Source organism: Corvus kubaryi, unplaced genomic scaffold (assembly GCF_017639235.1).
Source record: "Corvus kubaryi isolate FWS band 111438036 unplaced genomic scaffold, C.kubaryi_AGA036_p1.0 37292, whole genome shotgun sequence".
Lineage (NCBI taxonomy): Eukaryota > Metazoa > Chordata > Aves > Passeriformes > Corvidae > Corvus > Corvus kubaryi.
The window spans coordinates 1,164,619-1,189,921 of NW_024581091.1; the positions used below are offsets into that span (position 1 = coordinate 1,164,619).

General features: G+C 45.1%; 1 protein-coding gene across 1 annotated transcript in view; it reads left to right on the forward strand.

Annotated features, from left to right (window-relative positions):
- Window positions 1-335: 335 nt before the first annotated feature.
- The window catches only part of SLC4A4 (solute carrier family 4 member 4), a 153,149-nt gene continuing 128,181 nt past the window's right edge, over window positions 336-25,303 (forward strand). Inside the window, exons 1-2 of the mRNA XM_042026920.1 lie at window positions 336-434; window positions 10,843-10,969. Of these exons, the coding sequence (XP_041882854.1) occupies window positions 10,959-10,969 (11 nt within the window). The 5' untranslated portion in view covers window positions 336-434; window positions 10,843-10,958. The remainder of the gene's footprint in view (window positions 435-10,842; window positions 10,970-25,303) is intronic.

Sequence of the window (25,303 nt, forward strand, 5' to 3'; positions counted from 1 at the left end):
TTGTGGATTTAATCACAGGAATTGGAATGACAGTGCTCGTTGCAAGGAAGTAAACATGTCTGAGTTCTAATAAAGGCTTCTTTTGAAACCCATCACAGAGAGCACACAGAAATTCTGTGGCAGGTTATCTGCAGCCTGTTCCAGAAAGCTTTACAAAATCTCTGCCTGCCAAGTTTGGGTTGGAAGGAGCAAAGTCATGACCAATTATAAGAATGTTTTTAATTGCTGTGGAGAAAAAAAAACAATACCAAACCCCAAACACACACCCCACTGGTCCCAAGCTCCTGGTGGATCTGAAAGTGGCTGGCCTGGAGCACACGAAGCTGCAGTTACTTGTATGTAGGACACAAACAGCAGCAGAGATGGCTTGAGACTGGTCTGCCTGTGCCTCGGCTTAAGCCTCAGCTCCAACAGTACCTCAGCCTTCCGAATCTGTCAGTATTTCCTTTGCTTAAATCTATTCTCAGGCTACCACAAACCAGGATTGTTGTGTTGGCTTTTGCCTTTTAGAGATGGGAAAAGTTTCTGAACTGGTGTCCGCTGTTTGGTGAGGATCGTTTTTCAGCCTTTGAGTGTTGTGTCCCTTTCTCTTCCCTTGGGTGAGAGATACTCTGATGGAATTGCCTAGGAATGCTTGCTTGTTTTAATCAGGAGTCGTCATGATCGGGGAAACAAAATTGAGATGCTGTTTTTTTCCCAGTTAGAAAGCAGATAAAGTACTGATTAGTAGTGTTTTAATTGTGATGCACGCACCTGTGTGAGCAATGGTCTTAATATTGCCTCATTTTATTCTCAGTCCTTGTGGCTGTTTTCTGTATAGTGGATTTTAAGTTCTCTTCTAAGTTAATCTCTTTTAAGTTCACCTTCTCATCTCTGGATGCTTCTTAGAACAGCAACCAATTTTGTAGGTAGAATCTAATTTTCTATAGTTCTGTGCCATTTACTTACTTGTACTGTTTTCTATTTATTTAAGCAGACTTCGTAATAATGGAATTGTATATAAAATATGATAAGTATTGAATTGATTCTGTTCTTTTTCTAGTTATTAGATACCCAGGAATCTCTTTGTGAAATAAAAATGACCCAGGAGAAACTGACTGTGAACTGTTAAGTGTAGACCAGAGAAGTCTGTATGTATGTAGCAATAATTAGGTGTATCTTAGGACAAAATGGTGTGCAAGTGCTCTTGCCAAGAGATTTCAGCATAACCAAGTGTATGGGCTCCCTGGTGGGTTTTCCCAGCTCCTGTTTATACTCTGCGTGACTGTGAGTAAATAAATCGCTCTTAGCCTCACTCTTTTCATCTTTAAAATATTGATATCTCCCCATGCCTTCAGGAGCCTGGGAGGATGCATTAGTTAATATTGATGTGCTGTTTTGTAGGTCTGAAGTGTGCTGTTAAATAATGGAAGAGGGGAGGCAGCCCTGGTTTTAGGTTTTGCTCTGGGATGTTTTGATGCCACTGGCCCAGGTTCATGGCCAATGGAAGTTATTTATTTGTTTAAAAATGTATTAAAAGCCATCTGTGCAACGTCAGCTGTGATAGTTCACCCAAAAAAATGAAAGCTGTAACCATTTGTGAAGAAAGGAAACCTAGGAGAAGTTTGGTCTTGAAATAGAAACTGATGGCAAAACTGTGCTGCAGTCCCTGTAGCGTAGCGGTAATGGGGAGAAATCCATGCAGCAATCTGCCACAGGATGTCATTGTGTCTCACTCCCTGGGCTGGCTGCAAGAGGAGCATTGGGGCTTTAACAGTGAGTGGCTGTGCAAAAGGTAAAGAAGGAAGAGGTCACTTCCTTGCTCAGCCAGAGCATAAATACGGAATGAGATAAATCTTGCTCTCCGGGAGGAGGGAGGGTAATAGAGCAAACCCTGCTGGATTAAGTGAATGACTAGAAAAGGCTGAGCTAATGGCAGGGGTTTGGTCACCAGAAGGTCTTCCGTGCAGCCACCAGCTGTTTATGTGCTGTGAGTGAATATTAGCACATGGATAACACTAATCCCACTGTGTCTAAGCCATGGCAGCCTTCAGGGCTGAGCTCCTGGCCCGGACACAGCCCTGAGCAGTGCTGGTGCTGGCAGTTCTACTAACTGAGTCTATGCACAGTGCTTAATGTGCCAAATGAACCCGAACTGGGGATGGATCTCCAAAACGCTGATTGAAATCCAGTCGTGACAAGGAGTGTGGATTCCATACTGGGAATAAGCAGTGCAGGGGTTTATTTTACCTTAGGTGGCTATAGTGTAATGCTCAGAGTCCAAACTGGAGGCTGTTGTGTGCAGGTGACTTTTGTTCTTGGGTCCGAGTTTCAGTCTGTGGGTATAGAGAATATGAGAGCTGTGTAAATAACACTATGGTGCATGCTAAATGAGAGTGCAGGATATTGCTAATTTCTTGGATTTGTGCTGACTGCTCTTCCCAACGTCCTGAGCAGGCTGGACATTCCATATGTGTTCTCCAGGATGTCAAGGTTGTCCAGCTTGCACCATAGATGTTTGCTGGCTCATAGTACTGCCTGGCTTGGAAAAAGGCTGTTGGTTTCTGAGAGTTATTTACAAAAATGTTGCCACTGCAGCTCTTCCAGAGGACATCCTGTGCTTTCTCCTGTCCTGTATTTTGTGCTTTTCTCTCCCATTTCCTTCTAAGTCGTTGTGACTTGTCTTTTAATAACTGCTATAAACATGATCTCATACAAGCTGTAACAGACAAGTTAAAGCCAGTATTTCACTCGGACACAGCTTTCTTGAGGATATGGCTTCTGCCCTGCTCCACTTGGCTGTCTTAGGTTTTCTAGTCCTCTTCTCTGTGCGGTTCTGCTGAGTTAGCCCATCTGATTGCCGGGGCTTTTCCTAACTCCTGGTTTCAGCATCAGCTACAGATGTATGCTGACTGACTGCGTGCTCTTTTCTCATCATTCCCTTCAGATTTGCCTCTGCTGGTTTGTTGAAACCATAGCTGTTGCTCTCTGCTGAGCTTCCACTGCACCTTTGGTGTTGTCTTCGCTGCTGCTCGTGGCCTTTACCCCGAGCCCTCAGCCCAGCACAGTGGCCTCAGGTCATTGACTGGCTTGTTGGTCAGTCACCTGTGTCCTGTCTGTGCTGCGCCTCGTGAGGAGAACACCCGCAGTCACAAACAGCAGGACTTGACTTTTTAGGTATCCTTCCTGATCCGCAGTGCTGCTGCTTTCCTGAGGGTTTCCTGCAATGGTCCAGCATAGTCGTGTAGGTATTACAGGTGTGCTTGTCCTTGCCAAAGGTTCTTTGCTGTTTCTGCTGTGTTGTTGTCTAGAGAGTGTGCTTATGTCAACTGACTGAAGAGCTTGTTCCAGTGGGGATTTTGGTGCAGCTTGTGCTGCTTTAACCAGTCTGGTTTCTGACTGGGAGACTTGTGACACAAGAATGTAGCTCTGGTTTGTGGAACTGAGCAGTCTGAGGTATTGAAGAGTAAACTGAGATTCCTTGAGGCTGGGAGCCGTCAGGCACTCCATTGTCAGCATTCCTCGTGCTTTTGTGCGTGCACTTACACACAGGTTTTTATGGCTAATGAGTGCCCCTGCGATTCTCAGACCTTCAGCTGTGAAGAACAGATTCATCTCACAGTTTCAGCTCTTTCCTGCTGAGCTTTACTCTTCCCCTTTGGCATAACCCCGGCTTGTGCACAGGACTAGCCTTTTCCTGGAAGGACAGTGTGACACTGGTTGTTCCGCTGCTGGTGTTCAGCATTTTAGGATAGGTGGGACTGAGCTTTGGAGATGCTATGGCATGGTACACTCTAGAAAGGAATTCTTACTGTGTTTGCCAAGTGTCATGGCTGTATTGTATGCTTTAACTCCTGTGATACATGTTTGCTGTTATTTAGGTATGTAAATAATGGCTTTTCTTGAGATCTGTTAATGACTTAGATTTAGCCTATGCCTGCAGTGGAACTGGTGGAATTTGTCCATGCCGGAGATGAGTCACTAGCTCTTCCTGTCTGAAAATTTCCTTTTGTCCCAAGGTTGCTCACCCATGATACACTCAAAGTGATAATGCATCTTCATTTTATGTTTTATTGACGGTCTGCACTTGCCCGTTGCCCTCAGATGAGGACACCTCCAGCATCCAGTTGCACTGTTGGCTTTAAAGACTGCTGTTAGCATTGCTTCTGGGATCGCCGGTACAATCCAGCTGGAATCATATTGGCAGGAGGTCAGAAAGCATTGCTGGAAATGTAGCAATTGTGTTTGCTTGTTGGGGAGCACAGGCTGAAGATCTCTGGATCTTTAAAAGCCCTTCTGTGGAACCCACCTTTTAGCCACTTTTGTCGGGAATTTTCTGTCTCTGCATTTGTTGTGCTGCCTTCGAGGGTTTTTTGTTTTTCTCTTCTACTCTGCTTGTCTCTGCTGGTGGAATATAACCCAGTTCTCCTTCCTGGTCTGTCACACTGCTGCCCATGGACCGAACCTTTGCATTTCATTTCCCTACACCGGCACGCATGTTGGATGCGGATACCTGCACTGTGCTGTCATTGCACCTTCTCAGCTCTGAGCCTGGGTATTTGGGCTAAAGTACTGGCTGTTCCCATTCTGATCCTTGTCTCGGGTAGCTGAGTTGCTTCAGGTCTTGGCAAACATTTCTGTAGGGATTAGATCCGTCCTATGACGTTTCCTGCTGGCTGGAATAGGATGTCCCTTGAATGATCTTTTCTTTCACTAGGAAGTACTTAAAGTCTTGAAATTCAATGTAGACACTAGAATTCTCGGCCTCTTAATGTAAGTACATGTAAGTACTGATTTCCACTTCTGCTCCTTGGTTTCAGGATGTTTTGTTCGTGGATTTTTGTTTGTTTTTTGGCAGTGCAACACCCAAAACCTTTCAGTGCTGTCTCTGATCTGGTTAAAAAATTACAGTATGTAGTTTGGTTTAAGTTTTCGTTATTGCTGTGGGTTTATTTTTAAGGCTGTGGGCTGTTTGTAAAAATGAAGTTTAATCTGAAATAGTGCCCAAACTGCCAGCAATTGCAAATCCTTGGTTCCAGTGGTGACTGCCTGACAGTGTGAGGTCTTGGACATGTTGCTGTTCTGAGCATGAGTCATCAGTAGCACCTGTGCTGCCCACAGCAAAGTGTGCCTTGAGGTTTGGTCTGTGTTTTTAACCTTTTAACTGCTGTAGAAGTGTTTGGGGAGGATGGCAGAAGCTAGAGGGAAGTTGTCAGTTGCTGTTTTTTAAGGAGGAGAGGTTGAGATGGATGTTAAGGGAAATGGATTTCTCAATGAGACACAATTTGGATGAGGAGATGCTCATATGGTAGAGCTGATTCTCTTCTGATATGGCTCATACAGTTTTATTCATCTGGCAGGATATGAGAGAGCATGAGATGCCTTGGATGGAATCTTTGGCTTGTGTTCATTATTGAGGCTTCATTTCCAAAATAGCTCCACAGGAATCAAACCAAGAAACAGATCATAGAGATGGAGGAACTTTCAGTCCTTACAGGAAACAGTAATCTGGGGTGAGACTGAGGTATTTGCAGGCTGGCTTTGAAGTAGGCTCTTGCTAAATAGAATCCCTGAAGATCTCTGTCATGCACAGTCCACCAGGACTCTTGGGAAAGAAGGCTGGGGCGGCTTGCACACACCGGCTGGGGCTAGCAGGGCCGTGCTCCAGCAGGGTCACAAACACTGGTTCTGCTGCAGCAGCACTGTGTGGTGGGGACATTTCCTGTCATCCAACAGCAGCATTTTGTCAGTGCTTTTGCTCTGCACAGTGATGAGAGGAGACTCCCATCCACAGGATGGGTTTTTTGCTCCTTCAGTGGTCAGAATGAGGGTTCTCAGCTTTTTTTAGAGGCCCGGGTTAACTGGCAAATTTGAAACTTGTGGGTTAGCAGTTCTTAGTGTTGCTCTAGACCACTTTTACAGGAGTGAGATGATTTTATGGAACCAGTGTTCGCTTCCTGAGAGCTTTCTCTGTTAGCTTTTGGAAATCCTATGGCCCTTGAAGTTAGCTTGGATGGAACTCTTGCTTTGAGCTGCAGTGTGTCTCTCATTGGAATGACCGAGTGAGGGGTGGGAACAGGCAGTGACCTGAATAAAGCAGAATGCATCCCATAACATGCTGAGGAAATGAGGTGAGCAGTGACTAGACCAAGCAGGTTTGTAGACATTAGAAATACATCGATGGATGGAATTTTACTTCCAGGTTTGGAAGTACAATGCTGAAAGGTCTGCTCGGCAGTGAGGGGTTTTTGTTGTTTCTAAAGAAGGGAAGGATAAAAATTGACCTGTTTTTCTGTAGCTGACAACTGTACCAAGAGGTGGGAAGTGTCACCTAAAGACATGTCTGAAGAGCTATTGCAGTGTATGGAGTTTCTCTCCTGTATCTGATGGAGGGGAAGAGGGACAGAGTGGGGGTTAGGAATGTTCTATGCTGCGAACCTGTTACCTTGAGCGACTGCCAAAGCTTCAGCACTCAGAGAGCAGGTGGGTGCTGAGTTCCTGCCTTGCCAGTGACACAGCAAAACCTCTGTGCTGGCTCCTGCGTGCTGGACTTGTGAGGGAGCAACAGTGGGAGAACAAAGGCAAGGGTAAGCCCCTCAAGGGATTCTAATATTGTTGCTTTTCTCTCTAGAAGGTCTGTATGTCCCGGCCGTTTCCCAAGGGAGGTGTTTGGTGTTTTGCTCTTCATAGGTGGTGGCTGATGGGGTTGAGGAGACTTACTGTGAGCCTACTGATTTCAGTCATGCTCTGCCATATCAGTTCCATGTTTAGACCCAGGGCAGAGCTGCCACTCGAGGGTTGTGTGTGTAGGAAAAAGCATTTGCGAGGGGCTGGCTGCTCCAGTGGTGGTTGTCGGGTCACGCGTTCACATCCCCAGAGAGCTGGTGAATAAGAGCTGCTTTGAAGGGGATCTACTGATATTTTTTTGTCTGCCAAATAAACAGGTTAATGACTAAATAAGGCCATTACAAACTTGGCAGCCTCTTTTGTCTTGTGTCTTCTGCTGGCACAGTTGCTTTGGTTAAAAAGCTCTTTCTGTCAGTGCAGGTTTTGCCTGGGAAAGCCGGAATAATTTCTTGCAGCAAGAGTTAGTTTTCACCAGGAAAGGCTGTGCTCGCCCTACAAGCCCTTTGCTGGCATCAGGCAAGGTAGAGGTGTACTGAGCTCATGGTGCAGGCTTGCCCTCAGAGTGAAGGTCTGGGCACAGCTGTTTATTTGAGCTGGCACTTAGCTAAGCACATGTTGTAAGAGAATGAAGGTTTGTTGTTTTCTTTTCCCCCTGGCACGTAGCATATTGTCAAAGAGGAACCCAACAAGTTAGCCTGGGCTTTTTATGTTTGTTTTCTTGATAGCAGATCCCAGTCAGGAAAACAAGCTGAGAAAGGACTTGGGAGAGAGCCTTCAGTCCCAAATCTGATGGTGTTTTTGAGGGTCTCATCTCCGTTTTATGCCTTAAATGTGGTGGGGTGAGAGGGAAAGTGATCTGTAATCCAGCTAAACACACCTGACTCCAAACCTGGGTTTGTTTGCTTGAGATTAAGATATGCAGATGAGCTCTCTGTCAATGTTTAATGAAAGGGGTTAGGGTGGTGGTTTCCTCTGACACTCGTAAATTCGAAATACTTGTATTTTGCTTTGGATACGAGTTGTGTCGTTTTTCCTCTTCCTCTTTCCCTTCTTGGTATCTGAATTCTGCTGGCTTAGAGCACAACTGTATTCAGTTTTTACAAGTCACTAATGGGACATGGAGAAACAAGATGCTTAAGGTACCATTCAGCTTCTCAAAGGGAGCGTGCATCTAAACTTTTTTTCTGTGAGAAAGTTGATTTTCCCCCACAAGCAGGTTCTGCTCCGACAGTAGGGAACATCATGAGATGTAGGATTGGGCAGACTTTTACTGCTTTGGAAAAAAAAATTAGATTAGGAATGTAAAAACAGTATTGCTGAGATACTAAGATGAAAAATATACTGCAAATATAAATAATGTGGAGAAAAGCAACCTCTGTGAAGTACGTGTTGCTGTAGAATTTAGAGATCCATTTCACCCTGGAGTTCTTTCCTTCTCTGCTGTCAGTAAGGAATTGGGCATGTTTAGATGTTACCTAAGAAAAGGAAAAGGATATTTATGACTTGAAATGAACGCATTTGGTTGTAATTCATGTAGAGCAGGGAGTCTTTCTAGAGGCTGATGGAAATCCCCACCCCAGCCCCATTGCTGATTTCTTCACTTGTCCTAGCTGCTGTTACAAGTTGCTTATCTCAGCAGCGTGCTCCTTGCCCCTGGCTGCCTGTTGCACAACCTCATCTCCAGGGATTTGCAGCAAGGTTCTGATTAAATTGGGTATAGGTGTTCATCTATTTGTTTTTTTTAAAGCTGAATGTGTGATACATGTCTTTTGAGTGGCTGAAAGAAGTTCGGAGGCTGTAGAGAGTCATTAAAAGATTATTGAAGAACTTAAAAGTAGCTTTGCTGAACTGTGGATTTCTTTTGATAGAACAGGCCCCATCAAAACAGTCTCTGGTAGAGTTTGGGGCTGATCACAGACTGGCTCGAGTGAACGAGCTTCCACACGCTCGTAGCACAGAATTTATTATTTATTCACAAGTGTATTTGCAACGAATTTTAAAATTTCCTTGTCTATTTTTGCAACAAAGGCAGCCTGCACCCTTTGTCATCTTCTTCTGCGACTCCATCCTCCGGAATCACGGAGTCAAGGAATGGTTTAAGTTGGAAGGGACCTTAAAGGTCATCTTCTTTGAGCCCCTGCCCTGGGTAGGGACACCTTCTGCTGTCCCAGATTGTTCCAACCCTTTCCAGCCTGGCTATGGACACTTCCAGGGATGGAGCAGCCACAGTTTCTTCAGGCAGCTTGTGCCAGGGCCTCACCAGTCCCACAGGGAAGGTATTCCTTCTTGATATGTCTTCTAAACCTGCCCTCTGTCAGTATTTTCCTTATTTTCCATGACTCGGTGGCTTTGCTTGACATGTTCATGGAGTTTGGCCTTCTGGGATTGAAGGGACTCTATCTAAATAGTGATGGTGTGATGGTCCCAAGTGTGGACTCTGCCAAGAGACTTACTGAACCCTTCCTCACAACAGATTTTTCTACCTTGTATTTATTTATAGGTTAAATGGTGTAACTGGGACTTGGGTAACTTCCCAGTAACTCCACCAGCTGTTTGGGTACCAGCTAGAAAGGAGCAAGAGGGGCTTCCTTCTTCCACGAGAGTCTCACCAAGTTTACTGTGTCATTTGAGGTTTGTTGGGCAGATGGTGTTTTTGTATGACTTACTATTGGGTTTATTTTCCATAACGATTTGGGAAAGCTAATTATTTTTTCCTCCCAGTCCAGGAATGGTTGCTCATTCTTTCCTCTCACTGAGGCACTGGTTGGAAATAGGCAAAGATTTCACAACTTTTTGAAGCCAACTGTGTTCCTTCCCTGCTGAGAGCCCTCCAGCACTCTCCTTATCTGCCTTAGAAGGAAAATGCAGCCTATGTTGACATGCTTCATTTCATTTCTCCCTCTGACTCCACATAACCTGGCACAGTCCAGGATCATTCTTGACTCTTACTAGAGGATTGTGTGTGATTGGGCTTAATCCCATGTCCCGCTGTCATCAGGAGCTGTCACCTCACTCTCCTGGCACCTCTCTCTGCAAACTGTCACTCTGTTTTCTCAGTGATGCTTGCATTTGCAAAGGAGCAGGGCTTCTAAATTCCCGACAGATTTTGCCACATCCTGCATAGGCTTTAGAAGCAGCTTCTAGGTCTAGTAGTGTCTGGGGAAAAAAGTGCCTGCAGCATCTAGCCAGAGTCTGTAGTCACAGTGATTCCAAACATGGAGTAGTGCTCTGTAACCACACAGAGCACAGTTACTGCTCAGCAATTATCACAGCTCATTATGGTTTTGGTTTTTGCTGTTTCATGGTTGTCTTTCCTGTAATCTCTTAGCACCCGGGATCTGGCTTTTGGCTTTCTTCTCTAGAAAGATTCTCTGAGGGTTTTCTGTCTAACAGCCTGGCCACCTCCTGCCCACCCCAGACGGCTGAGGGACAGCGGGTGTCAGAGTGCACATGTAAGGCCAGTTTTACTGTATACGTATGGAAGGGAGGTCATTACAGTACCCAGTGTAGAGGCAAAAGCCTGGCTCTAAACCCAGGCGATTGCTAATGCTTGAAAATCATTCCCATACTGATCCTTCTGAGAGTTGTCCGTGGTGCTCAGCTTTAGGATTTCCCAGACTTGCCCACAAGTTAAACAGTTTTGGGTGTGTGTTTGCGTGTTGTGGGGCAGCTTGCTTATTCCCATTGGCTACTGCAACCTTTGGGCTTGTCTTTGACTTCTTCCTTTCTCCTGTGAGTGTGGTTTAGAAATGGACTGGCTAATCTGATGCTTTAATGATGGCCAAAATAGCCTTAGCCTCAGTGGTCAAACTACCTGATTTTATCCGCCTCCTGGAGAGTCGTTCCTCCCTTTTCCACTTGTTAGCAAACTGAGGTGTTTGCTGGATAAGCAAGGATAGACAGGAGCAGAAGCTGAAAGCTTGTGACACAATAATGAACTAAGTGCCTTCTTCAGGTCCCACAGTTGCTTCCCTTGGCTACAGAGAGAAAAAAACCCCTTGTTGCTCTGTGGTGACAAGCTGCTCTGGTGTCCTGGTGGGAATGCACCTGCAGCAGAGCCCCAGGGCCTGCACAGCTAATTGAGATGTTGGAAGCTGAAGCCTGGTCCAGCCTGGCCCAGCCCCGCTGCTGGCTGTTTCACCTGGCAACTAACAGTCCTCTTCTTGTTGCAGTTTGGCCTTGGCCTTTTCAGAGGCATCTGGGCACAAGACAAATCATCTCTTTTATTTGTCCTAGGCACCCCTGCAGCTCCTGGTATGGCTGGCAGTATCTGAGACTCTCCCAATCCTCCATCGTGCATTGCTGTGAAGCTGAAAAGGGACTTGCTCCAGAAGCACAAGGAAGGAGCAGAAATGCATCACAGGTAAGGGGAGAGTCCGTGGCTACAGCTGTCATGGTTTCTTTCTGACTGATCCACACCCACTGTACGCTTCAGCAGGACACATGACTTCATATTTTAGTTGGCTGCTTCTAGCTTATGGTTATATGATGGGAAGAGAGAAAAAATATAAACTGGTTCTCTGGTTTCAAAGTAAACAGACATTCTCCAGTGTCTTTGGGACTGGGCTGTGGGCTGAGCAAGTGTGCCCTGGGATGGTGGGAAAATATCTTGTGGGAAGACCCTCTGCGGTCCTGCAAACCTAAAGGAAAGTGGGATTAGACTCTCGGGTTGTTCCATGCCTGAGTAATGCCTCAGAAGAAAAGGAAAACTGGTCCCTGCAGAGTGTGAAATGTGGTGTTAACAACAGGACATTGTCTCTGTGCTGCTGTTACAAAAGGTTTAACTTGGAGACCTGTCAGCAATTAATTACAGTTGACTTTAAACACAGTCTTTTTATAGGTAAAGAACATTTTATTATCAAATCTGCACTTACCTTCACAGGCTTAGGAATTTTGAGTGTTTGAATTGGTTGCAGAGGCAATTAAGCACCTAAATCCCTTTAGAGATGAGATCATGTCAGTTCTTTCCATAACAAGAGCGTACAGTATTTATTTCTGCTTTTTATACAACTGCCATTTTTTTAAATTGTCTTTTGGCTCAGCTACCTAAAGCTTACCTCTCTTATTGCCACAGCCTTCTGACTGTGCCTTATAATTATAAGGCAGCTGGGAGGAATTCAGTCTAACACTGTCCTCCTTCAACGTGTTGTTACATCACCCATAGAAAGATGAGAGAGATAACCCTTTGTCCCAGGTAAATTAGAGCAAGTGGAACAGCATAAGCAAGCTGGAATTAGTTCTTCCCAGAAGCAATGTGAGGGTACGCTAGGGCGTGGGCTGGCTGACCTCAGAGCAGGCAGTGTGGAGCAGAGAGGAGGTGTCTCACTGCTCAAGTCCAGGCTTTGGAACAAAAGGGTCCCAGAAACAGACTGGTTGTACTTAAGACTGGTGGTCTCCTGAGACCATGTAGTGAGGTAGAAACAATGATAGTTCCAAAAGTCACACTGCTGTTTAACATGTCCTTTCCCACTCTGGTTTCTGGAGCTGCTGAGGAAGGGTGCTGGCTCTAAGACATCAGCATTTTTGCTTAGAATGATCTGTATTAAGTAATGGTTTGAAAGGCTCTGGAGACTATGCAAGGGATGGATGTGTGTGGAAAGCAATCTCAATGCTGTCTGAACACAAGAGACTCCTAGCATTTAAAAAATGGCCATCATTTTTGGGTATTCATGTTTGGGTTTATCCCCTTTGGTACAAAGTCCCCCTTTCTAATGGGAAATAACCTGCATGATGGAAACTGAGGGAGTTGAAGCACCTCGGTATTTCTGAGAGGCTCGGAAGGGGCATACGCAAAATGGATTCATGGCTCTGGAAAGTGTTGGCTGGAGAAGGGGCCACTGGATGGAGCTCTTGTCCTGTGGTTGGCCACCACTGGTTACCTGAGAGGCATTACCTGTACCGGTGAGGAATTCTGCTAGAAAACCAGTCTTTGAACAAGGTAAGGGGCTGGGATTCCAGTCCGATAGCCTGGTGGTGGTATGTGATAACGCGGTATTGCTTTTTGAGGAACCCATAGCTCCTGGTCAAGAAGGAAAAGTTCAAGCAGTGTGATTGTGAGCGTTTGGGAGACCACGTTCATCAAGGTGGGCAAACAGGTATGGCCACCGCCAATCTAGGAGAAACCCAAATCTGAAAGGTGCCAAGTAAAGATTTGGCTTAAACTGGTGGCTCTGAGCTTTCAGAGCCAAACACTTTTGGTTCCAAATAAGCTGCTCACCTGAAAATCAACAGTTTTTCAGACCTAAGGGATAATAAATCCAGAAGGAAAGCTACATGCATGTGGAGCTCATGTAGTTACTGACATCAAAACTGAAACGTTTCGGAGAAACATGATCCTGTTCTCCATGGAGATGTGTGGTTTAACTTCATTTCTGTTGTTGGCTGGGAGGAGCAAAATTGCAAAGTCTGAGTCTCAGAACTGCTGAGGTTGACACTGTTGGGAGCAGAGATTGCAGGGGGCGAGGGGTCAGACAAGATCATGTGGTTGTGTTTGGCTGTAGGTGATGGTTTGAAGCCGTGTCCTGAAGGAAAGTGCTTTTAGCAGAAAGATTTCCAAGTGGTGTTTGCCCTAGTTTTGTGACAAAGATGTTGGTCAAGAGGGGATTTTAATATGATTAGTGCTTTCAGGCACACAGTGTGAAATAGCTTAAAGGGTCCACCTTTTCTTCTTTCTGTAAGTGAAAAAGGGGAGGACACTTCTTCAAAACCTACTGAAGTTGTTTTTTTTTTAAAAAGACAAATTAAGTGTGTTGTTTGAATTGACTGTTGGGTTTCCTTGAACTGAAACAGGCCATTTTATGTCATTTTATATGCCTTTTACCATGCATTTAAAATAGTGCCATTGCTAGTTGCCTGCCTGGTTAGGAGTTAAAAGGACAAGTGAAACAGTGCTTATGACATACTGTATATATTTAAGACGTGGAGTTCTTTCAGAGGAAGAAATTAGAATTGGAATGCTTCCAAAATCGAGTTTTAATAAACTGCGTGTGACTGCAAAAAGGGAAAATTCCTTTCTTTTCTCTTCGTTGCTTTTCTCATAAAAAGAGTTTGGAGCTGTGTGTATGTGCCTACATATGTGCATGTGCACGTTGCCTCGCTGCTTTGGGCACAGGTTTGGGATACTGACTGGTGGGATCTCTGGATTGTAAAATCACCTGTCAGAATACCTTGCTTTAAGGACTGTGATTTGCCTCCTTTTTTAATTTTTGTTCACCAGTTTGGGATAATATTTGCAAATGACTTGTTTCCAAAGAAAATTAAGTGTTACTGCAGGAGCTTGAGGCTGGCTCAGGGTTACCTGACACGCACCATTTCAGGTGTGGTAACGCATCCAGAACTTTGTTTCTTCTGCCTGCAAAAACTGTCAAGGATGTCACATGTGGCTGGTTTGCCCCCTGCCATTCAGGGGAGAGCTAACCCTGCCCTTCCAGCTCACAGTCCTGGCATTCCTTGTTAAAGATTCCTGACTGACTATTCAAAGCCTTCCTTATTCATGTCTGTGCAAAGATTATTAGGACAATTATTAGGAGCTAGTGGTAGTCAGAGGGCTGAAAACATAGCTGAAAGTAAAAAGTGACGTGGTGCCGGGTGTCACTCTATTGAGGCTTTTTAGAGTGTGCTCCCAGCTGTTCTATCTGCTTGGTGCTGCTTGGACAGAACAAGGCGTAGTTCCCTGTTGTGTGCTGGTCATGGGCTGCACACTCGCCTCCCTGTCCCAGCAGGAACTGCCTCCAGAACAGCTTCCCGAGGCTTGCATTGCTGGCTTGGGGGACGAGATGCTACTGGTAGAGGGGTAGGGAATTGAAAGAGGATGTGGGTCACATTTTTTTCAAGTTCTTGGTGGCATATGCATATGGCATGATGCGTCTGGAAAAGTAAACAGCACTTCAGGTTTAGTCATGCCCCGTGCTCATTATAGTCCTACTGAGGGATTCCAGCAACTTGCCAAGTGCCAGTGCCTAGCACCGGATAGTCATCCCAGCCGTAGAGCCATCTGCCTCGTGGGTGGGAAGAGCCTCTGACAGCTGGTGGAGATGCTGGGTGGGAAGAGCTGGTGCACAGACAAATGGCATGCTAATCCCAAGTCAGAAAAGAGGCGTGATGCCAGCTGTGCGGGACAGGGATTTTTGCCTAGCAGGTGTCTGCAGACCTGCTGGCTCCCCAGAACAGGCATTCCTCTCCTTCTGCCAGTGCTGGCCTCGTGCTCCCAAATTAGTCAACGCTTGGGCAAAGCGTGAATAGAAATCACATAGCTGAGAATCTAACTGTGCCCTGCCTAGGTGTGTGTGAGGGTTGTTGGGAAGGTTAACATGGGGGTTTCTGCTGTGTAAGCTTCAGGAAAATTCTTCTGCCCAAATTTCTGCTTGCTTGCTGAGCTTTGACTGCAAGAAGAGTGAAGAGAGTGCATGAGAAAGCTCTCCAGGGAATGAGCAGCAGGATAGGCTTAGGAAGGACAGAGTGCTGTGCTGAAGCTTGATTTTTAGCAGCTGGTATCTTCTAATATGAAGTTGCAGCCCAAAAATGTAGAGACAGAATATAAAAATACAGCGGTGAAAGTGACTTTCCATGCTAATGGCTAATTTTGCTTTCTGTTTTTAACTCTGCCCAGAGTTAGCTTTGAATTTACTTACATGATGAAGACATCAGCACTGCCTGGTTTTAAGAATCAGGCTGGCATTTAAATGCAAGCTGAAGTCTATTTCTGTAAATGGGATGCAGAGCACTCTCACCAAACTGTTAGAATTTCCTGCTAATTGTGGTGTTTCATTTCTGGCCAACTGCATTCCAGAATGGCCTCTCTCTAATGTGCTATTTACTGACTCTATTTTAGTAGATGAACTCCCCAGCTTAGCTATAGGAAATTTCTCTTCCTTGCACAGTGCTCTAAAGCCCCTTTAAACCAGAAGGAAATCTATAGGTTCATGTGGTAATTTTGATTTATTAACTTGAGGTAGGTATAAACTCTTCCTGTTGGAATGTTGACAATGTTTGGCATTGAATGGAGATGCTGGCACATATTGTATAGGAGGTCTGAGATCTGTAATAAATACAAAGGCCAGAAATATTTAAGGCCTATTGCATCCCATCCTACCTTTAACACATCCTTTAGTACCATTTAATGGAAAATAACTTAAAGCAGATCTAGGAAAACAGCTTAAAGCGAATCTGTGGCACCCTGTTACTTGTGGAAAATGGAAATAAGGTTTTAAGACAACGCAGAGCACCTTGGTGTTCCCTACAGGGTTGGATTCGTCAGCACACGCTTCTCACAGAAACACCTGAACTGACTCAGACCTGGGTCCTGAGCTCGGGCTCAAGGCTGTGGCTGTGGTGCTGCACAGGAGAGTGGGGCAGTCCCCCGGACTGGGGGTAACTGGGAGGCCACACACCCGCCATTAGACACCCCAACCTGTCTCTGCTTTCATGTGTTACAGTCCCAGAGTCATGGTGGGAGCAGCCACCCAGACTCATTTGAGTTGGGAGGTACCTTAAAGCACATCTTGCTCCACCCCCTGCCGTGGGCAGGGACACCTTCCACTGTCCCAGGTTGCTGCAAGCCCCGTCCAGCCTGGCCCTGGACACTTCCAGGGATCCAGGGGCAGCCACAACTTCTCTGGGCAGCCTGTGCCAGGGCCTCCCCACCCTCACAGGGAACAGTTTCTTCATAATATCTCAACCTTCCCTGTGTCCATTTAAAGCCATTCCCTCTTGTCTCGTCATTCCTGTCCTGCCCTTGTAAAAACTGCTTTCTTGTTTGGAGAACGTGTCTCTTTAGAGTTGTTTTGGGAGTTTAGAGTGAAGCCTTCTAATGGCAGAGACAATGCAGCCAACAGATCCTTAGCACAGGAGCTCAATTTCTGCCCTCATGTTTTTACCTCTTTCCAGCAGAGAAGGAAGTTCACCTTGTTTCCCTGCATTTATTGGTTTGAAGGACTGAATGTGGTGAGGGTAACTGTTAAGTGGAAAGCAAAGGTTTCCTAATGTGAAAAACAAGTCTTTCCAGGGCTTAGAATTCCACATCTGTAGCCTGTGGTGGTGCAGATGTAGCTGGGAATACCAACAGCTGTGTTTTCAGATTCCTCAGCTTTTGTCGTCTTCCAGTGAGTCAGCATCTATTTCTGTGTAAAAAAATTGTAACATGGAACACCTTAAAAGCACTGATCCCTAACAATAAACAATTAAAAGGAAAAATTGAATCCTTCCTCCGGCAGAAAATCAGAGCCAAACTGTGCTTCCAAGGAAGAGCATTTTGTGATGTCCTTGATAACAGTAATAACAATAAAGGTCACGAGAGCTCTGCCATCCTGAGCCATGATGTTGCTTGCTTAGACAAGTGGCCCCTGCTGAGGCTCAGATCAGGTACGTCTGATAATGGGGATGGAACGTGTTTATTTTTGGAATGTGTCAAAGAACCTGTTTCTGGTCCTTGCTCTTCTATAACAGTCAGGTATTTATTTACATGGTCTGAAGCTCCAGGGCTTCTCCTCTAAAAAGGAGTTTATGTATCTGAACAGTTCGTACCTTTCCTTCCCCTTTGTGTGCTGATGGCGTAAGATCTTAGAACAGAAGATAGAAGGGGAATGGAATATTTCTTATCTAAGATTATACTGTTGCCAGAAAGTATGGTTTCACCCTTTGTTTCTTTGCAAGGAATTAAATTGTAAATATTGGTGGTGTAAAATCTAATTTTTGGAGCATATTCCATATTATAAAATATCATGATGATGCAGTGGACATAGAAATCTATCAAACTACCTGTAAAAGGATCGGGAGTGCATTGTTTACTTTGTGTGCCAATCCATATTGAAGAAAACAAATCAGGAATCTCATGGATGGCCTTACCCTGTCAACCAAGTGTGCTTTGAAAAACTAAATGGGTGAATGTGTCTGTGCCTGGTTGTTTTGTATATTTGGGCCCTTCTGGTTTAAAATCTTAGCAGCTAATTTAAAAATTAATTGAGAGCACTGCATTTTCATTTGAAATACAGACAATACAAATATAGAAGGCGATGACCTATTCAAACAAGTCAAATTAAGTAGCAGCAGGAAATCTGATTATACTGGTGAAGTCGTATATTGCAAAACCTTCACTTCTCTTGCTGGACATGAGAACATGACTGATGATGTGTAAACTGGAAAGGGTCTTAAGAGAGAGACACCATAAATAGAGGCCAGACTTAAGCAGGGCCTTACAGAGTGAGGGAGAAAGACACTGGGTTACAAAGTCCAAGTTCAGGATCTTTCCTAGAGCCCTCAGGAAAGATTCTGGGACCCTTCTGTAAGCAGGGACTCGTGCAAGGATTGTGAAGGACAAGGTTTAGTTGCCAAGGGAGAGGGAATATACTGTTTAGCAGTTGGTGGGGCTTTACCAGAAAAGGTTGGAAAACTGCAAAGTCTGGATACTTCTGTACTTTTAGGCACTTCTCCATGTAAAGCCAAAAGACAGGTTGTTGTTTTAACACTTCAGGAATGCTTGGTCACAAAATAAATGTGGATGCTAAACATCACTTAAGCATTTTACCTGCCTGCCTGATATGGTAAGAAATGCCTGAACTGCTCTGCTTGCTTCCTGTTCTGGGGGACAGGAGGGAGCTCAGGCAGCAGCTGCCAAAACTGCAACACTTAGGGACTTAGCTGGAGGAATTTGGTTTTGTGTTTTCCTGTACTACCTCGGGGGTCTTTGAACACGGTTTTCTTTATGACTCTGACAAGCTCTTTTGAATCCAAGTCCCCAAGGTTTTGGGTCTCCCTTTTACAAAGGTTTTCAGTCCAAGGAATGTGGTGGGCACATTGAAGTTTTCCTTGGTGCAGTTGCCGTGCAGTGTTTTTTCTGTTCTGACTGCTCCGATTTGCAAGTGCCATTACACGAGTGTCATGGATGAAGTTGTATGGGTTGCAGTGCATGGGATACATTCCCACTGCTTCCTGGTATTCACTAAAACCAGTGGACTCGAAATAAATAATGTTCAACTGCTCTAATTTTAGCATAAAATGAAGATAACTTGCTGGCCAGCATTATTGTTCCAAAGACCGTAACATTATCCAAGAAACCAGCAGGACTCATAGGCACGTTCTGCTGGAGAGTTTTCACACAATATCCACCATAAACTGTTTTCTGTTGCTATGAAACAATCTGAGAAGATCAAATAGTGGATAAACATTGCATAACTCATCAAAGAGATCAAGTAAGGTGTAGAGATAAGGGATGGAAGTAATTGTGGCACTAGGAGAGACTTGGGGAGGGGTAGAGAGCTGAGGCTGGAAAACAGCATTGGAGCCGTGAAGGCAGGAAGGAACAGACATCCTGGCTAAAACACTGGTGAAAGTTCTTGTAGGAAGCTCCATGCCTGGTACTTTAGTCTGATCTCATGGTATCTTAGAGGGATTTCTTCTTCTTCCCATGCAGAGGAATCAGAAAATATTTCTACAAAAAAAAAAAAAAAAGGGAAATATTTAAAAATTTGAATAATTTTTCTTACTTTGTTCCGTCTTGTTGCTTAGTTAGGAGCTTCTTCATCTTAAAAGAATGACTGCTCTCTTTGTAATGATGCTTTTTATAACATCAATGTTCCACCGTGTCAGAGGATCCAGGCTGACAACATGGAATTGCCTTTGCTTACCGAATCACCCCAGACTCGTGCTTCTTTCATGTGTTTATGCAGATTTATTAAGTCCATTCTTGTCATCCCTTAGCAGAAGAGATCAAACAGAAGATAAACCACTCATGCCTGCAGCAGCATTCCTGCGTTGGCCAACTGCCTATTCTTCTTCTTCCAGAGGCACATTACTCCATCCCACCCAGGAAAAGTGCTCTGGTAAAAGGTTTAGCTTTGCTCTGTGTTCTCAGGGTCAGCAAAGAGAGAATCTGGCAGGCTGGCAGAAGCGGGGGGATTTTCCAGCAAGCTGTTAAATGGCCATGGAGAATGTCTGACCACTCAAAGGGAAGGAGGATGGAGTAATGTCAACTCTTCGGTTGATGAGTAAGAAGCTTTGGCAGGTTTTTGAACCTGGTGTTTATCTGAGTTAGCAAAGAATTCCAAGTGATTTCAAGAGAAATGGATTACCCCACTGATTTCACTGGGTGCCAACTCTGACTTGGAGATAATATTTACTAAATTGAGTTAAAAACTTCCCTGCTTTTCAATACAGGAAGGAGGAGAAAGATCCTGTTAAAAAGAACTGCAGAGACCATTTCAGAGCTCTTGTTTCTGGTGACCTTTCAATAATGCACAGCAGGACAGAAAGCAGCAGTGGGTCAAGTTCCTTGGCCTCAGAAAAATGAACCCTATTTTCTGAGGCTGGGCTACTTCAGTCTGTGACATTCATGGCACAAAACACTTTACAGGCTTCCGGTGGCAGTTCTACAAATGTGACAATGGGGTGTCAGCTCCGAGAGGAAGGAGCCTTTTGTATGTCTTTGCATCCCAGATAAATCCCCTTGTGTTTTGAGTTTTGGCATCTTCAGTTGATTACTCATGCAAAAGTGTGAAGGGGAAATACTACAGAGCTAATTATAATCACTTTTAATTAGATCCTGCAGCAACCCCTGCAAGAAATTTTAAGTGAGCGATGCACACACTCTGTGAGATTAGTGCTGCTTTACAACTAAATCCCAAAACTATGGAATCCTGGAATGGTTTGGGTTGGAAGGGACCTTAAAATTCATCTGGTTCCAAGCCCTTGCCATGGGCAGGGACACGTCTCTGCAGCATGATGTATGGGCCCCAAACCATAAAGCACAAAGAAGTGTTGAAATACATGGACCTGTAAGTATTCTGCTGATACTTGGGAACTTGGTGAAGCAGCTAACAAAGCAGGAATTTTGGATGAAATTCCTGGTGACACAAGAGTGGGAACCGTTTCAAATATCCACTCTGTGTCCTGAATGTGAAATCGTTCTTAGGAAACCCTTATATAAAAGGTCTCAAAAAGTTACCTGCTAAAACAGTGTGTCCATTCCATGCCTGGTGCAGCATTAGCAACAGGAGTGAGTGGTGTTATTCCTGTGAGGCAAGTGTTGGACAGGATGTATGGAGATATGGTTAGCTGTAAGTCTCCCATGTTTCTTCTTCCTCTGATTTCCTCTATCACGAAGGAAGTGATAAAAGAAATATTTTTGTGACTAAAGAACTGGATAATTTGTTGTTGTTAACAGGTGAATTCTTAAAATTAAAATGAGCCCTCATTTTGAAAGCCTTGAACTTGTAAATGGATCAATTGAGCCAAGTTTTCCAGGAAGTAAGCTTGGACCTTTAGGGCTGTGCTCAGCACTCCCTCTGAAATGGCTGAAACGCAGGGCTGCGAGTGCTCTCCCTCCACTTCAAGGGCTGTTGTGCTTGTTAGTTTTAAGGCTCGATGAGAAGGAAGCTCTCCTGGCTTCTCATTTGTGGAGATCAAAACATGGAGAAGTTTAAGAAACTCAGGCAGGGTTCTGGGTGAGTCAGTGGAGCTTTCTGAAATTCAAGCCAGAGTCTTTAACCCTGGTCCCACTGGCAAATCAATCGAGAGGCAAGTTAATAACAGAAATAAATTAATTCCTTTCTTCTTTGGTTCTCAAAATGCCTTCTAAAAGGATTTTAGGATCTTTCTTTAGGAACCTCATTCTACAGACAGCAGCAAAACTGTTCTTGTTCTTTCCATTTATTTAAGTATTTTCCCCTCATTTCCTCGCCAGTGTTCAATTTGGGGCTTCTCTTGGTTTAAGACAATCTAAGGAGAAGGCTCTGGAATGAGTTGCCTCCCCATACAGATTTAACCAGTCCTGTTCCACCAATAAGGAACCAGTACAAGTAAAAAAAAGACCAGTATACTAACAAGGGGATCAGCGAGAGGCAGAAAGTAACAGTAAATAACTGCTAGATACAGAATTGCTACATCTCAGAACCCTGCGAGAGAGAGACCTGAAGTGTAGGACGAGTGGCGACAAGTCCTCTCGAGAGCCTTCCCCCAGTACTGGCCAAAGATCAGATGAGGGAAATACGTTCAGCAAGGGCACAGTACAAGTATTCAGACTTGTGCACAGGATCCATATAAACCACTAATTTTCTAACAAATGGATGGAATAGTGTATTTTAAAGAGGTTTTCAATGCTGCCTCAACAACTCAACAGCTAAGAAATTTATTTTGTTTTCTTTCTGAAACACTCTAAACAAACACATTTGGGACTGAACTGTGTCTTTTCCAAGATACTGTTCTGCTGCTTCTTGGTTTTAGTAGGGATTTAGAGGGCCATACAGACAAGTCGTGAAAGCTAGGGATCCCTGGCCTGACCAGGAATGTGACTTGTCAGCCTGTCGTTCCTGTGGAAGAGATCCAAAACTGTCTGGTAGGATGTCCAGAGGCTTGGCAGGACAGGGTGGTGCAAACTGAGAGGGAATCTAATTAGCGCATGCAAGTGTCTGAAGGATGGATGTTAAGAGCATGGGACCAGGCTCCTCTTTCCAAGGAGGGCCTTGGATGAAGGAGTGCAGAATGGGACATGGAGCAAGGAGTTGAGTCTGGCATTGCTTGGTCTTAGAGTCCTGGTGATCAACTGCCCCCTCTGGAGTGTACTGCTGCCGCAGCTCTGCGTCAACTCCCTGGCACCTGGCGTGTGCCCTGCTGAGCAGGGGCAGGTTTTGTATGTCCTGTGCTGGAAGCAGGCTCTCTGGAGAAGGAATTGTCTTAACCTTTGCATCTCCTTCTGGAACTTATCTTTAAGGGCACATCTGGAGTGTTCAGTGCCTCAGTGTGACCCATTACTTGTTGGACAGCTGTGCTAGCTGTAGAAGCTAGAAGTGTACATTTTAACAGGCAGTTAAAAATAGCTTGATCTGTTATAAATCACCCTCCCCTACCTGGTATTAATTTCCATGGAGCTGAAGAATTTAAAATTCTCCTGGTTTCTGCAATGGCTGCACCCTGAATTCAGAATATTGCCCCTTCCAAACAGAGTTTTAATGACATCAACAGTAAGTTCTTTCCAATGTACTGAAACCCTTAAGCCTTAAAAGAGACATAACTGCTGGATATTCTGCTGTGTTCTTCTTCTGTGTCTTTTCATTCGTTTTCTTCTACCTTTTGCCTTGGAATTGAACAGGATTCAGTTCTTCATTAAGTGTTCTTGGACTAGGAGCAGTATTGCTTTGGTTTTGTTCCCAAATACAAGTTAATGTAAGGGGGTAGCAATCCAGCTTTCCAAAGGGAAAAAAACGACAAACCAGAATAACCTGGCGGCCTGGTTATCAGGGTGTGATTACCTGTTCAGGTGTATCAGACTTGTATGTTCCCAGGTTACTTGGCAGTACTGACTTCATTTGGACCAGGTATGAAAACACTGCCATGTTTCTCTTTCCTAAACCAGTATGCATCAGAATACATCTTCCTGTGGACATTATCCTTGGATAACTCAGGGGGTGAAAACCAGGCTAAGTTTCCTGCACTGCACACTTAATGTGCTGGTCTGAATCTTATTTTTAGAATTTATTTCCATTTTCATTTCTATTACTTAGTACCATTCCTTAAATCAGTAATGTTTTAAAATGTTTTCAGACTTGTTTCCCAGAAGTCCTAGCTAAAAGGTAGCAGGAAAAAGTGAGTGTTGTGAAGAGTTAATTACAGAAGGAAAATCTTTTCTGAGGCTTAACTGGAGGCTAGTAATGAGTTTGCATTGCCTGGAGGTGCATTGGAATGAGAAGGAAATGGGAAAGGCACTGGGGTGGGGTTTAACTGGTTTTGTGTTTTCCATGCTGGAAGATGGCAGATGAGTAAGTCCATTCCTCTTTGTACCTGTACATCACAGGTGAGAGCATCTCCGCATGTGCCTGGTCCGCTTCCATCCTAAGCATTTGGGAGCAGAGGTTGTCTGTGAGCCTCTTTGTGCAGCTCAGCAGGCTGTGGGGCAAAGCAGGGTGCTGGCGAGTGCTGCGCGGGAGTAGCCAAACACTGCAGCCGGCACCGGCGTTACCACAGCTACGCCTGCCGCAGGACTTCACAGGGAAAGGCAGAAACAGTGCTTCAGCCATACGTGACCTGAGCTGATTCATGCTGCGAGTTAATTCCTTTCCAGAGACCTGCGGTGTCTGAGATGGAGGGGAAAAGGGATTTCCTTGGGAACGGCTTTTGGGTTTGGTATTTTATCTCACAGGCTTGCCTTGAAAAAGGAGACAAGTGCTCTGTTTGCTTGTAACTGCTGAGTAAGGTATGTGATGGGTTTAGGTAGAACTGGAAGTAAGGTGTACTCTACGCTCCAAGAGAGTTGGCTGTGGAGAATTAATAAATTAGAAAATTTTACCCATCTTAGTGCCTGAGATATGGGCTTTGTGGAGGCATATCTTGCATTTTGAACGAGTAGTCAAGCCCTTGTTTTTGGGTTCAGAACCAGGATGAGAGCAAGTATAGGTGCAATGAAGAGTAACCCAAGTGACATAAGGGAGGAACACTGTGGAGTCCATTGCTGAACCACAGGTCTCTGATGTCTTCAGTGCTTCTGTACATCAAGAAAATGTACATCCTGGCTCCCAATGCCAGCTCTTTCTTTTTGATGGCAGATGTGATCTGGCCTTCATCTGGAACTGGATGCAGCTTTCCCTTCTCGTTATTGCTTCTGCTTGTTGGCAGCCTGGAGCTGAAACACGAGATCACGGTTGTGCCGTGTCCTCGCACGTCTGCACATGCTGCCCCGAGGCGGGGTCCCACGGCAGCAGTGTGGGGAGGGCACGCAGCAGGACATGGGGCCATGTTTCCAGGAAAAACACGAGGGGAGGGATGGGCTGAGGTGAGCGGGGTGAAGGGTCACAGAGTTTTTCCTGTTGATACGGGTCATGACCTGTATAAGACTCTTCTCAGGTGCAAGGTCTTTTGCACCAGTTCTGTTATTGTAACCAGGAGAGCTTTCCAGAGAATTTAGGAACTGGAGAGTCCTCAGAAAGTCAGAAAACTGTGGGGTTTTCACAGTCCTGTGCCTTGCAAGAAGTCTGAAAGGATCCAGATATCCAAAGATGGGCAGTTTGGCCCACTGACAGGCAGCCAACACGTATTACTTACAGTGTCACTGGGCAAAGGGCTCACCTTACACCTGTGGCATCTGCAGAGCAAATTGTAGCAGTGGGATGTAGCAGTTTGTCCTGGACCCCATGCCCTCTGCACTGGCAGCAGAAAGGCTGGGTGTTCACAGGGTGGACCCCGCTTTGGGGCTCACCCCGATGGTTCAGGCATTGCTGCTCTTGCTTGGCTTTCAGTGGCTTTAATGGAGACGCTCCCACAGCCTGTCGGGCAAATGAAGCAAAATGTCACAGGGGGGAAAGTATTTTGATCCCTTTCACTGGGGGGGCAGAGGGGCGGGAAGAAGTGGGTTATAGTAAATGTCATACAGGCCTGGAGTTGGAGTGTCCCTACAAGTGGGACAGTGTTTGCTGGGCTCTGCCTCTCTGAACTGGAGCAAATGTGGAAGGCGAGCTGCTGCGAGCCACTGGTTCTCCTGCTCAAGGAACCCATGGGACAGCTGGATCTGTGGAGGGACTGGAGGTAGGTCTGGGCAGCCTGGTTTGGGATGGGACACTGAGAGGCAGAATCAATCAGGAAGGGTGCAATGATCTCCAGTCTGAAATCATAGCTCTGCCTTTTCCCTCTGTGCCAGACTTGGTATTTCACAGAGTTTTTCCTGTTGATATGGGTCATGACCTGTATAAGACTCTTCTCAGGTGCAAGGTCTTTTGCA